This window comes from Hyaena hyaena, unplaced genomic scaffold (genome assembly GCF_003009895.1).
Source record: "Hyaena hyaena isolate Hyena2069 unplaced genomic scaffold, ASM300989v1 scaffold_123, whole genome shotgun sequence".
NCBI lineage: Eukaryota > Metazoa > Chordata > Mammalia > Carnivora > Hyaenidae > Hyaena > Hyaena hyaena.
The window spans coordinates 1,396,175-1,411,090 of record NW_024080756.1 but is presented as its reverse complement, the minus strand read 5'-3'; the positions used below and the strand labels follow the sequence as shown (position 1 = coordinate 1,411,090).

The 14,916-nt window shown below is 38.5% G+C and overlaps 1 protein-coding gene across 3 annotated transcripts in view; it reads left to right on the top strand.

Moving 5' to 3' along the window:
* Window positions 1–1,925: 1,925 nt before the first annotated feature.
* PDSS2 (decaprenyl diphosphate synthase subunit 2) overlaps window positions 1,926–14,916 on the top strand; it is a 260,475-nt gene continuing 247,484 nt past the window's right edge. For all 3 annotated transcript variants that reach the window (XM_039237439.1, XM_039237440.1, XM_039237438.1), the window contains exon 1: window positions 1,926–2,528. In XM_039237439.1, coding sequence (XP_039093370.1) covers window positions 2,233–2,528 — 296 coding nt within the window. In that variant the 5' untranslated portion in view covers window positions 1,926–2,232. The remainder of the gene's footprint in view (window positions 2,529–14,916) is intronic.

Sequence of the window (14,916 nt, the reverse complement as noted above, 5' to 3'; positions counted from 1 at the left end):
AGGCACCATGATTCTGAAGAAACAGCCTCAGGTGCACAATCTATCACACTGAGTCTTTATCTCTCTTCATTTTTTCGTGACTTCTTTCACCTTGGATAACCCAGAAGCTGAGGCCTTGGAACTTTGGAAATGGTAAAGTAGCTCACTCTCCACATTTATTTTCATCTAGAACAGAGCTGAATTTTATTGCCAGGAGTTTGTTATCTCTTCTACAGGAATTATTTTGAACTTCAGCTTGCCTTACTTATTTCGCGGGTGTAGACTACGTATGACACCTTCAAGCACAATTCACTTGATCTAAACTGTATCCCTGAAAAGTTATGCCTTAATTGAATTTTTGGAAATAAAATCAGATTTTTAAATCACGAGGGAAATTTGCTATTAAAAGGGAGTCTGAAGCTAACCATTTGTAGAGTAAAGCATCTTTTTCAAAGAGAATAGTTTGCCCTTTCTTAAATCTGAATTTTTATACATAGCCAGATTCCAGTCCAGTACTGTGCATAATATTAATTTTAAAAATATCAATCATGAATTTGAAAGGATTTTGAAAGTTGAAGAGTTTCACAAGCTTTTTCAAAAAAAATTTATTTATTTTGAGAGAGAGAGAGCAAGAGGGGCAAAGGCAGAGAAAGAGAGAGAGAGACAGAGACAGAGAGAGGGAGAAAAGAGAGAATCCCAATCAGGCTCTGTGCTGTCAGCAGAGGGCCTGATGTGGGACTCTAACCCGTGGACACTGAGATCATGACCTGAGCCAAAACAAAGAGTCAGATGCTTAACCAATAGAGCCACACAGGCATCCCTAAAAGCTTTTTTTAAGAGAGTAAAACTGGGTAATATATCCTTTATTATTAATAGGGGTTTTGTTAACACTTGTTTTGAGTGATGTGACAAGGGGCAGGGTGCTAGACAGGATGCTAACAAAGAAAATACCTAAGGGATAACCACATTGTCAGATCCCCTGGGCAATGAAAAGAGAAAAGCCTGGTTGGTAGTTTGTTACTTAGTGTAATGCTGTGGTTAAGAGCATGGATTCAGAAACCTTATTGGCTACGATAACATCCTTGTCTAGTGTGGCCTTCTACAATTTACAGTGTGGATGCTCATGTTTTCTCACACGAAACATGGAGAATACTCACTACTTAATAGAGTTGTTTCGGGGATTGAATGAGCGAGCTCTAAGTGAAAAGCACTAGGGTCAATGATAGTTTTGAATCCTGGACGATGAACAGAGCTTTCTTCGGATGGCTGGGCACGGGTCTCTCTGCACCCTTGTGGAGGCGTGGCTGCTTCCGCCTGGGCCACACACAAGGGGAAACCGAGGCTCAGTGAGGAAGCTGGGTGATTAGGCAAGGATCGAGGACATTCCTTGGGAAAAAGAACCCTTTCCGCCGGGTCAGGCCACCTTTCTTCTGGTTGGGAACAGAGGGCAAAGAGAGCTCAGCCCCACGGGTTCACTTTGCGTCTCACGTCTGAGTAGCGGCCCTCCCTCATGCCCTTCCGCTACCACTGCCAGGGGCTAGGGGCACACAGCTGCGAAAGGCTTCCCAGAGGGGCCCGCACCTCCGCCCCACGCCCTTTCTGTCCGGGCGGGCTGGCAGGCGCGAAAAGAGACTTGATAGACACCGATCCTCGCTCATAACACAAATATTCACGTGTGCCCAGTCTGTGCTGGGAGTTGGGCACGTCCTGGTGAATCAGACTCCGCCCCCGCTCCGGGCGTTGGAGCGCCGCACAGCAGCACCCAAGCCCCACCCCAATCCAGGACAACCTAAATCCTTCAACCTAGGGTGAGGCGGGGGTGTGGGAGGAGCCTAAGCTCTCGCCCTACCCCGTGCTTTCCGGGTGTCACTACCAAGGCCCCACCCCTTCGGGGGGCGTTCATGACTGCGTCGTAAAGTAGGGAACATTCTTTGCTCCTGAATACCCCGCCTCTGTCTTTACGACAGACCGTATTCCACGCCTCCAACATGGCGTCCCCCATTTAAGAAGCGGCAGTAGTTTCTACTCAGGTGGCCAGGGGCAGTGCTGAGCTTGGGCTGTTGTCTTTGTAGCCTGAAGTGCTGAAAGCTGTAAAGTTCGTTTCTAGTCACGGTTCCAGGACTCTCCCTTCTTTCAGAGTCAGGAGTTGCCGCTTCTTTCTAGTTCCTGCAAGTTCTTCCTCCGCCCCTGGTTTGTTACTTGCGCCACCTCCGGACACCCCCCCCAAATCCCTGACACTCCCAGACTCAAACTATGAGCCTTCGGCAGCTGCTGTTGCGCTTACCCCGTTATCTCGGGGTCTCGGGTTCCCCGCGACGCTTGTGGTGGTCCCCGTTCCTCGATACCGTCTCCTCGGTGGGCTCCTGGCGTGGTCAGTCCTCCAGGTCCCCGGCCCACTGGAACCAAGTGGTGTCAGAGGCGGAGAAGATCGTGGGCTATCCCACGTCCTTCATGAGCCTCCGCTGCCTGCTGAGCGACGAACTCAGCAACATCGCTATGCAGGTGCGGAAGCTGGTGGGGACTCAGCACCCTCTGCTTACCACGGCCAGGTGAGCTACTCCCTCTCCTCCTGATGCACTGTCACCCACTGGAGTTCTTTTTCCTGGCCGACGCACCCTTCCTACCTCGCTCAGACTGGTTCCCTGCTCATTTTTTTTTATCCCTTCCTTTCCTCAGACTTCTTGGACACTTGATGTTTTATCTTCTCCAGTCCACTCACCTTAACTAACTTTCTCCCTCCGTTTGCTCATATGAGCGGATAAGCGGTTTTCTTACTTTTTTTAAATTGCTTTTTGCTTCTTAATTATTCAGGGTAAAGATGCCTCAGTGAATTATGGAGAAATTGAGTAGGGATGTGCGTTTGAGTCACCTTTCTAGGAATGGTCTTTTGAAAGTGGGGTAGGTTGATGTTCGGTTCCTCACTGTTCAAGAGGTCGCCTCCAGAAAGAATGGGGAGGAGGAGATGTGCTGAAGGTAGACAGCTCTTTCCAGCGAGTGTCCCAGGCTTAGAGTAGGAATTTATTCACTCAGGAGTCACGATCCTTTTGCGATTTTTATCACTGAAGCTGGACTACTACTGTGAAACTTGCTATTAGGATTTTAAGATCACAACTTATGCTTCCAGTAAAAACAAACAAAACCCTTTTTATTTGTAAATATTTTCAAACATACTGAAAAGTTGCAAGAATAAATATAGTACAAAGAATGCAGCGGTATACCTTTTAATCAAATTCACGTATTCTATACATGTATACAATTTACATGTATATGTAAAATACCCACACACATATTTCTGATGAATCATTTGAGAGTAGATTGCATACCTCATGATCCTTTACACCTAAATACTGAATCGTGTATTTCCTAAACGTTGGAATATTCTTTACAGTATTTAAGCACATTTAATATTGATACAGTACTTTTATTTAATCTGTAATTGATCCAGTAATTGATCCAGTAATGTCTTTTATAGCTCTTCTCTCTAGTACAGGAACTAGCCTACCATCACATATTACAGTTAGTTGTCTTGTCTCTTAAGACTCCTTCTGTTGGGAACATTTCCACAGTTCTTTGCTTTTGTGAGTAAAGCAGTAGTAGTTCCTAAATGGGGCAGTTTTGCCTCCTAGAGAACATTGGCAATATATGGAGATGTCATAACTGGGGCGTGCTACTGGCATTTAGTGCGTGAAGGCCAGAGTTGCTATTAAACACCCTGCAGTTCCCAGAACAGCCCCTACCGTGAAGAATTATGTGCCCCCCTCCCCATGTCAGTAGTACCAAGGTGGAGAAGACTTAGACAAAAATACCTTTTCCTGTTTTCTTTTGTTAAACTTTTATTTTGAAGTAATTGTAGATTCACTTGCTTTTGGGAGAAGTAATACAGAGTGATCCAATGTACGTTTTACCCGGTTTTCCCAATAGTAACATCTTGCACAGCTATGGTACAATATCAGAAATAGATTAATGGCATTGATATAGTCAAGATGCAGAACATTTCTGTCACTGGAAGGATCCCTTACGTTGCCCTTTTATAACCACCCCCGCTTCCCTTGCCCAAACCCTTGCTGTAACTTTTTATGAGACACCTGTCATTTCTTTGTCACTGTGAAACTTACGAAATAACAATAATAAGTGATTTCATTTGTTGGCATTATCTCCAGTAATCAGGAGTGTCATTTTATGATTGGGCTAAAGTTGGCCTGTAGATAGAATGTTAATTCTCCAGAGATTTTAGATGCTATACACTCAAACACACACACTAACGTACAAACACGCACATACTCATATGTTTTACAGCTTAATAATTAAAGTAATGAGCTTTCCATCTAATATAAAAAGTATAACTACGAATCCTTTTGAAACTGTCTGTACTTCCCAGTCCATGCTCCTGAGCCCCAGTGTACTGAACTTTGTGTTTATTTTTCCTTGTTAAAAATTATATCAGTATTCCTCTAAGTAATACTGTGTTAAATTTTGCTCACTTTTGAAATTTATAAATATGCTAGTTTATTGCATATAGTCTGCTATGCTTACTTTTTTATTCATAATTGTTGCTAAGACTCATCCATGTCATGTTTAATTGTACTTCATCAGTTTTTCACTGGTGTATGAAATCCTACCATGTGAATATGCCACAGTCTTCTTTCAATCAGCATTTGAGTGGTTTGCATTTTTGTGTTATGAAAAATGCTGCTGTGATTGTGTTTGAGCACATCTCCTGGTGTACTTGTCTTGAGGGAATAGATGCAGGAGTGTCTGTATGTGTTCAGCTTTAGTAAATAATACCAAATTGTTTTCCAAAGTGATTTTGCTAGCTGACACTCTCATGAGCAGTGTCCTGAGTTCAGATTATTCCATGTTCTTGCAGTACTACAAGTATGAAGTTTCTTACTTAACTCTTTGCTAATAGTGGGGTTTCACCGTATGTGGTGGGAATGGTGGTGTAAGTGGTGGGGGTTGGAGTAGTATATTGCACTGTGCATATTGTAGTCTTTGTAATAAAACATTGAAGCGAAAAGGGCAGAGCAGCAAAAAGTGTAATTAATGTGTATGTTCTGAGAATTATAATTCATGTACTTAGTTGCTAGCACATCAGATGGGGTGTTGGAGAAGATCCCTTCTGAAGCCGCAGAGAGACAGTTTCTAAGACTAATGCCTTTAAAAATTTCCTGGTTGCAGCCTGCCCTGGCTCCCCAGTACCATACTACAGTGAAAAAAATGGGGAGGAACAAAATAATTAAGTTTCACAAGGTGTTATGATAACATAGATGGATTTTGTAAGAAAAGAGCTAATGTGCATGTAGTTTTATTATGTTTACTTTGATAATGTAGGGCAAATTATGTATTTAAACAGTCTGAACTCACAAGCAATCAGTAAACAAACAACTTTTAGGGAGAGAATCCTGTATTTATTTTAGCAATTGAGCAGGCATTTGATCAGAGGGTAGGCAGACTGTGATTTTTTTTTTTTTTTTTAGTTTATATATTTATTTTGAGAGAGAGAGCATGAGCAGGGGAGGGGTAGAGAGAGAGGGAGAGAAAGGATCCCAGGCAAACTCCATGCCATCAGCACAGAGCTGGATGTGGGGCTTGAACTCATGAACTGTGAGATCATAACCTGAGCCAGAGTCAAGAGTTGGATGCTTAACCAAATGAGCCACTCAGGCACCCCCAGACTGTATGATTATTGTTAATTATTAATTATTATTGAAAACGTAGATTAAGCAACTATATTTTTCAAATGATGTACACCTTTGTTGAAATCTTATCAGTAAAGTATTGACAATTAAGAGGAAGATGCTGTCAGTATGTTAGCTAAGAACACAAAGAACCCTTGTAGTTGATTTAGTTAGGACCATAGGAAACTGGACCTGGTAAATTCTTTTACAGTTTCATTTTACATTTTGAATTTCTATTATTGACTTAAATCAGTATTCCAGCCCCTTGGATCATTTTCCTTTTTGTTTAAATCTATATGGGATGTTAGAGATGAATCATGTCTGATACCCTAAAATTTGGGTGAAGGGTGGCATTTTTGGCAAACAGGAGGTGAGAAAAAGCAAATCACCATAATTTATTATTCACTGCCTTCTCTTTCTTTACCTAAGCCATCTCATCAAGAAAAGGAAAAAGAGCCTAGAAGTATACTCTAACAAATTCAGCAGTGAGATTAAATTTAAAATCTTGAGATTTGGTAAAATAATAATTTTATTACTAGGAACAGTGTAGCAGTTAGCTAATTTTTTACCCTTCTTTTTCTAGATTTCCTAGGATCTTTATATTGTAAGTTCCAATTAGATGAAAGAAATCCTCAGTTAATTAGCTCAATGTTTATTGAAGCTTGTGGAGGAATATAAAGAAGTCTAAAACATGGACTCTGTTCCCTGATGAACAGGCATTGTGTTGAACACAAGTATATTTACATCTGTCTACCAGAAGGAAGTAAATGACTTGTGGCTAATGAGTAGTGGCGATACATTAGCTATTTTATTTAGAGATACTGAAGTGGTCTGGAATAGTAGAGAACTTCTCATGAAGAAATTGGGATCTCCTTGGGATTGCTGGACAGAAATTATATAGGTAATATTTTAGGGTGATGGTAGTATATTACATATTGTTTCCTTTGTGATTCTTTTTTCTCCTTTCTGCCCCAAGCTTTCATACCCGTAGTAGGTATAGGGGGGACCTTAAAAGCAAGAATAAGCAGTGCAGTAAAGTAAAATCATCAGCAAGAAAGGAGCTAGAATAGCTAAAACAATTTTGGGGAAGAAAAAGTGTGAGGAATCATTCTACCTAACGTTATGTCTTAGACACAGTTTCATTGATCAAGACAGTGTGGCATTGGCAGAGCAGTAGACAGATCAATGGAACAGAATAGAGAACCCAGAAATAGATCAACATAAATATGCCCAATTGATTTTTGACAAAGGTACAAAAGCAATTCAGTGGAGGGGATAATAGTCTTTTCAACAAATAGTGCTGGAATGATTGGACATCATTGACAAAAAAAAATGAACCCTGACCTTAACCTCACACCTTAAAAAAAAAAAGTAAAATGGATACCTGTGAGATCAATGTAAAATGAATTTAAATGTGAAATGTAAAACTATATAACTTTTAGGAGAAAACACAGGAGAACATCTCCAGAACCTAGAGCTAGGGAAACATTTACTAGACATAACACCAAAACCCCATTTTGTAAGAGAAAAAAAATCTGCATTTAATGGACTTCATTAAAATTAAAGTCTTTGCTCTATAAAAGATCCCGTTAATAGGATGAAAAGATTAGTAACAGATTAGGAGAAAATATTTGCAAATCAAATATCTGAAGGACTTGTATCCAGAATATGTAAAGAACTCTCAGTGGTGAGAAAGTAAACAGTACAATCAGAAAATGAGCAAAAAGAGCCTATAAAGATGACAAGTAAGCTTATATAACACTAGCCATTAGAAAAATGTAAAACCATGATGAGATTACTACTACATACCAAATAGACTGGCTAAAATTTAAAATACTGACAATATGAAGTCCTAGTGAAGAGACAGAGAAACTAAGTTTCTTCTTTTATATTGATGATGGGAATGTAAAAATAGTTCAGCCACACTGAAAAATAACTTGGCAGCTTCTTATAAAATTAAACATACATTTACCATATAACTCAACAATCACACTCCAGAGAATTTATTCCAGAGAAGTAAAAACTTATGTCGAAACCTATACACAAATGTTTATAGCAACTTTATAATAGCTAAAAACTGGAAATAACCCAAATGTCATTCACTGGTGAATTGTTGAACAAATGGTGATACATCCATGCAATGAAATGCTGTTCAACAATGAAAATAACTGAACTATTTATTCATACAGCACTTTGAATGAATCTGGAAAGAATTATGCTGAATGAAATAAGTCAGTCCACACTACTGGTAGGAATGTAAAAAGCCACTACAGAATACAATATGGTGGTTCCTCAGAAAATTAAAAATAGAGTTACCATATGATCCAACAATTCTACTCCTAGGTATATATCCCAAAGAATTGAAAGCAGAGTCTCAAATAGATACTTGTTCACCCATGTTCATAGCAGCATTATTTGCAATAGCCTAGAGGTGGAAGCTACCCAGATGTCCATCAATAAGTGAATGGATAAACAAAATGCCATATACATTTAATAGAATATTGTTCAGCCTTAAAAAGAAAATTCTGGCACATGTTACCACGTGATGAACCTTGAGGACATTATGCTAAGTGAAATAAGATAGTCACTGAAAGATAAATACTGTATGATTCCATTAATATGAGGTATCTAGAGTAGTCTCATTCAGACAAACAAAGTAATAAAGTAGTTACCAGGGGCTGGAAGGAGGGGGTAATCAGAAGTTGTCAGTTAATGGGTGTAGAGTGTTAGTTTTGGAAGACAAAAACGTTCTGGAGATTGGTCGCACAACAGTGTGGATATACTGAACTGACTTAAAAATGTTTAAGATAGGGGTGCCTGGGTGGCTTGTTTGAGCATCCAACCCTTGATTTTGGCCCAGGTCATGATCTCATGGTCATAAGATTGAGCCCCACATCAGGCTCTATGCTAAGCGTGGAGCCTGGTTTAAGATTCACTCTCCTTCCCTCTCCCCACTCTTTCTGCCCCTTTCCCCTAGTTGTGCTCCCTCTCTCTCTTCTTCAAAAAAAAAAAAAAAAGTTTAAGATGGTAAATTTTACCACAATTAAAGAAAAAGTCAGTCTCATAAGTTTATATGCTGTTGGAAAGGAAGGATTTACTCTGCCCCTCAAGATCCTTCTGGCTGGACTAAGAATCAAAATGACATGAGGCAGATTAATTGGAGAAAATAAAATTTAATAGCATATATATTATATGGGGAATCCACATAGACATGAAATTCCGAAGACAATGAGGCAAGGAGATGGTTATATGAGCCAAAGAGAGGAGTTGGGGTCTGGAGATTACAAATGGGAGAAAGACCATTAGCAGGAAGGTGAAAGGAGATGTTTGGAAAACAAATCTTGCCCTATAATGCACATAAGTTTCTTAGGAAAAGAGGAATCTGTTAATAGTTCTCTTTCTGGTTAGAGGGTGCAGTTGAGGGTGAGGTAAAGAGCTTTTCCTTGATCTGCTGGGTGTCTATTACTTTTAATGTTCATGCCAAAGTAGCCCATTTGGGGATAGCCTGCCCTTGGCCTCTACAATACTATATGATTCCTTTATTTATTTGTTTATTTATTTAATGTTTGTTTTTGAGAGAGAGACACACACACACACAGAGCGTGAGCAGGGGTGGGTCAGAGAGAGGGAGACGCACAATCAGAAACAGCCTCCAGGCTCCGAACTGCCAGCACAGAGCCCAATGTGGGGCTCAAACTCACAGACTGTGAGATCTTGACCTGAGCCAAAGTTGGACGCTAAACTGACTGAGCCACCCAGGCGCCCTTGTGTGATTCCTTTTATACAACATTCTCAAAATGACAAAACTATGGAGTTGGAGAACAGATTAGTGCTTGCTAGAGTCAGGGACAGTGTGGGGAGCAGGAACGGTGTAAATACAAAGAGGTATTTTGTGGTGATGGAACATTTCAGTATCTTGATTCTGATAGTGGTTACATGAATCTATACATGGGATAAAGGTGCTTAGAACTATACTAATTTATACAGAATTTTAAATGATTAAAATTCTACACCAATGAACACAGGTTAAGAAAAGTGCTGAAAATGGAATAAGGGTCTGTAGTTTTGTTAACGTTAATATACCAATGTTCCTTTTTAGTTTTCTTATGGTACTGCAGCTATACACTGAAGGAAGCCAGATGAAGGATAGATACATAGGACACTATACTATTTTTTCAAGTCTCTGTGAGTCTGTAATTATTTCAAAAAACTGAAAAGAATTACTTTGAATTGAGAGAATGAATGAATGAATGAATGAATGAACGAATGAACTGACCAACAAACAAGCAGTAGGCCTGGGAGATAGGAGACCTGCATGTTCTAGTTTCATCTCTGTCAGTAGGTAACAGTATGACCCTACGCAAGTTATTCCATCTTTTCTTGGCCTTTAGTTTCCTAAGCAATGAAATAGGGATTTTGAATAAATGATTTCCAAAGATGCTGCCGTTCTAGACTAGTATAGAAATTAGTGTTGTGATTGACTATGGCAGATAAGGGAGCAATTGTCATTTCTCAAGTGGGAGTAAGCAGATTGTATGCAATGTGGTAACACAAATCTATAGTCCTTTTCCTACTATTTAAAAATCCTAAAAGCTGAGAAAAGAGGAGGTTTTTTCAGGCTCATAAATCTGACCTGAACTGATGTGAGATTATTTATAGTCTTTCTTTATTCCACTTAATGTGAATATTCATGCATTTTGCTGCAGAAATATTCATGTGTTTGATTACAGGGTATAGCCCCAGATCCTGCTGGAGGGCTGGGTAAAATGCACCATCATAAAATCAGAAAAATTTTGAATTGGTTTCAGGGACTTTGGATGAGGGTCTGTGGACCTGTCCAAGCTGGACAGTGGGATGTAGGCTGGAGTAGAAGCCCAGGTATGTGGTGTAGATTGGCAGTGTGGTATAGAGGCTGAAAGTATCAACAGTGCATCAACCCCCCACTTCTCAGTAGAATTTGCCCCCTATGGTTCATTACTATCTTGCTGATTAAATGTAATTATCCACTTGTGCAAGATATATATATATATATATTTTTTTTTATTTTTAATCATTTAAATTTCTGTATAAATCATTACAGCTCTCCCCTACTGTCTAAAAGTAGAGCATCTGTATGAAACCTTCCATAAGCCAAAGTGGCATAAAGAAGCAGTTACCATTAATTTACATAGAAAATTTTTTGAGCATTCCCAGATCCAAAAACTAATCTCCCTTAGGCTTTTTTTTTGATACTTTAGGACACATCCTGCTAACGAATGCACAAAATAGTGAAGATAAAGCACAGATGCTCACAGACATAGTTCTGCGCTGCGGCAGCGTGAGGTTGAGTGTGGCTCCTAGGGAAGCAGCTTGGCCGTACCCTTTGCGCTGCTCTTGTGCACACTGCCTCCAGAACAGCCCACTGCAAATCAGACACTGAATGCGAAGTTTGCTTTTCGCCTTTTTTTCATAGAAGTGAAAATCCTCTTTGTATTTCTTTTGGTTGGTGAAAATGTCTTAATGTATGTCTTTCGTAAAACAAAGTGATGTACTTGAACTTTTAAAAGGCAGGGAGTACCTGTATTATTATTTTTTTAAGTACTTTTAGTTTTATATACTACCTGTTGCCAAGAACTTAAATGCTTTTAATAATCATATGGAGGACACTTAATTGTTTCTAAGGTAATGACCCATACTGTTTTCATACAGAATTAAATTTTTGCTGTTTATACATAGTTGATTTCATTGAGCAATGTGGTTTTGTTTGTTTTCATTGATTACTGTTGACATATTTGACTTTTAGGATTAAAGTTTTGTTTAAATACTCTGTCTTTTTTACTTTTGTCTCGATCTCTATTGCACATTTAGATAGATGGGATTAATTTAGTATGCATTTAGTGGAGACAAATTATGACATCTCCCCTCTCTCTTAGGGGGTGTTGATTCCTTGGCAGAGACTTTTTGTTTCCGAGTTCAATACAGTTAGTTGGCTACCTAAAAACCTTCTTAGTCATTTCTGCATGTTAAAATTCTTCAGAGATCTTTGAATTTATTATTAGAAAATGAATTTTAGTCTCCATGTTTATAAAAGACCCTTTCTAGATTCAGGTCTGTAATTACGGACTGAAAACCTGTGTTACTAATGAAGGACTTTTTTTTTTTTTTTAATGACTAGGAGAAAATTAAAATTTTTAATTCATTCCACAAATATTTGAGGTGCTCTTGGCATGGGATGTACAAACAAGAATAAGACACAGTTGCTGCCCTTCAGGAATTCATCAGAGACAGTCTAATGAGCATGAGCTCTAGAATCAGACTCTTTAGATTCATATCCTGGCTCTACCACTATGAAGCTATGTGATCTCAGGTGATTTCCTTAACCTCTTTGCGCTTTAGTTTCTTCATTTGTAAAATGAGGATGATAACAGTACCTATATGTTAGGGTTTTATGAAGATTAAATGGGTAAATGGGTAAAGTGCTTAGAGAAGTATCTGGCACATAGAAAATATTCAAATGTGAGCAGTTTTCATTATTATTAGTAATTCATTTTAGTGGGGAGATGGGCACATAGTGAGAGTACCTTGGGATAAGTGCTATAATATGTGTGAACGATATGCTTTGGAGACAGGGAGAAGAAAATCTCTATAGAAAATTGAAGATTTTCAAAGGCGAGGTGACCTAAGAGTTGGGTCATGGTGGATGAGAAGGAAATGACCAAGGCAGGAAGATAAATTAAAACACAAGAAATTGCTTAGTGAGATGTAGAGAAGTAGTGGTTTGGTGTGGGCTGAATGTGGGGGATGGGATGAAGCAAAAAGGATAAGTTGAACATGTATGTCTGCTTCTGCTGAGATAGAGTAACCAGTGCTAGACTTTACCTTCCATTGTAAGCAAATATAAAACTGGATAAAAAATATGAAACAATTCTATTCTTAGAGTACAAGGCAGTACAGGCTTGTGATTCCTGTGAGAGGGAAAACAGATGAGGTGAGAACTATCACTCTGGCTTTCTGCTGGGAGGTATTTTCCAAATAGCAACACACAGAGGGGGATCTCCAGCGGAGGATGGTGGCATTGCTGTTTGAGGAGACGGATTAGATTTTAGGGAAGTGGAAGCAGCTGGAAATTGTGGGGCAGAATATAGAAGAGGAGGGAGTACACAGAGAAAGGCTCCAGAAATTTAAGGTGCCCACCTGAATGTATTGTTGAAATATAAGCAACACGTGAATAGGATCAAACTCCATGAGACGGGGGAGCTGTAAGTTGTGCAATTCTCAAGAGTTCTCACAAAACTGGCAGACATGTGAGTTCTAACTGGACAGTATGGAAAGATTTTGTTGAACAGCAAGTCTTAAAAGGATCGTGCTGATCTCAGAGTAATAGAACTGCCAGCCAAAGCATATCAAATCTCTTAAAAGGAAGACTATAAAGTCCAGACACTCAATAGCACAGTATCACAATAGCCACCATCCAATTACAAATTATAGTACATTTCAAGAAGCAGGAAAATATGACCCATACCCAAGAGAAAAATCAGTCAGTAGAAACAGATCCGCAAGACACAGAGATAATGGAATCAGCAGACAAAGACTTATTATAAATATGTTCAAGTATTTAAAGGAAAACATGAATAATGACAAAAATGATGGAAAAAAGTATGTCAAATGTAACAACTGTAACTGAAAGTTTAATACGTAAAAGGAAAACTTAATCTGAATTGACTCAATAGCAGATTTGACCCTAAAGAAGAAAAGATAAATAAAGACATAGCAATAAGTACCCTTTTCATCCTGATACAGAGGATCCATGAAAAATTATAGCTAATATTCTTAATAATGAAAGACTGAATGGTTTCTCCCAAGGATAGGATGTTCTCCCTCACAACTTCTGTTCAAAATTTTACCAGAAGTTCTAACCAGTCAAGAAAAAGAAACCAAAGGCATATTGGATTAGAAAATAAAAGTTAGTCTTTAAATAACATCACATGCTAGGAAAACCCTTAAAAGTTTACATAAAAGCTACTAGAACTGATAAGCCATTTTGGCAAGTATAAGGCATATCATGTCAAAATATACAAATCAATTCTACTTCTTTATATTAGCAATGAACAGTTGGAAAATGGATTTGCAAAATGTTTATAATAGTATCAAAAACAAATGTGGAGGGATAAATTTACAAAATATATGCAAAGTCTGTACATTGAGAACTATAAAACATAAATGAGGAAATCAAAGATGACCTAAACACACCCTGTTCGTGGATTGGAAGAGTAAATATTATTAAAATGTCAGTTCTTCCCAAAATAATCTATAGATTTAGCATAATCCTAATCACAATTTCTGCAGGTAATTTTTTGTCAAAATTGGTAAGTTGATCTTAAAATTAATCAGTGATTGCAAAGATCCAGAAAAAATAAAACAATTTTGAAAAATATACCTCATACTGTAAAGGACAATGACCTTGAAGTGGATCTTATACCTTAACATGAAAACTAAACTGAAAATTCTAAAAGAAAACAGGAAAAAATTTTGTGACATTGAAGTAATCAAAGATTTCTTAGCATGAAGTGTAAAAAAAAAAAAAAACTTGAGTTCGTGAAAAATTAAAACTGCTCTTTTAAAAATGTTAAAACAAAATGGCAAGCCACAGACTGGGATAAAAAATACACAGGTCTGACAAATGACTAGAACATATAAAGAAGTCTTAGGTCTCAGTAAGAAGACAACCAATTCAAAAACTGGAAAAGATTTGGACGTTTTACAAGAGAACCTATCTAGCCAGTAAGTATGTGAAACATGCTCAATGTCATTTGTCATCTGGGAATGCAGAGTCAAACCAGAAAGAGACGTCCCTATGTAGAAATGAGAAGGGGTGACTTTAGGAAGTCTGACCATGATAAATGCTGGTGAGGGTGTGGAGCAGCTGGAACTGCCCTACGTTGTTAATGGGAATGTAAAATGGTACAACCACTTCAAAGAACTATATGGTCATTTTTTAAAAAAGTTTGGCATATCCTTGTACCTAATAACACAGCAGCCCCACTCTGGGGTATTGAAATTATAGAGAATGTGCATTCAGAGATTTTAATGCAGTTATTCAGAGCAGCTATATTTACTGTAGCCTAAACTAGAAACTGTCCAAATGTCTGTATCTAATGTGAATGGAATATCTTTCAGAAAGAAAAATGAGTTGATTAATGATTCACTCAAACATGGATGGATCTCAAGAAAATTATCCTGAGTGAAAGAAGTCAGATACAAAGTATGATTTGATTTACAT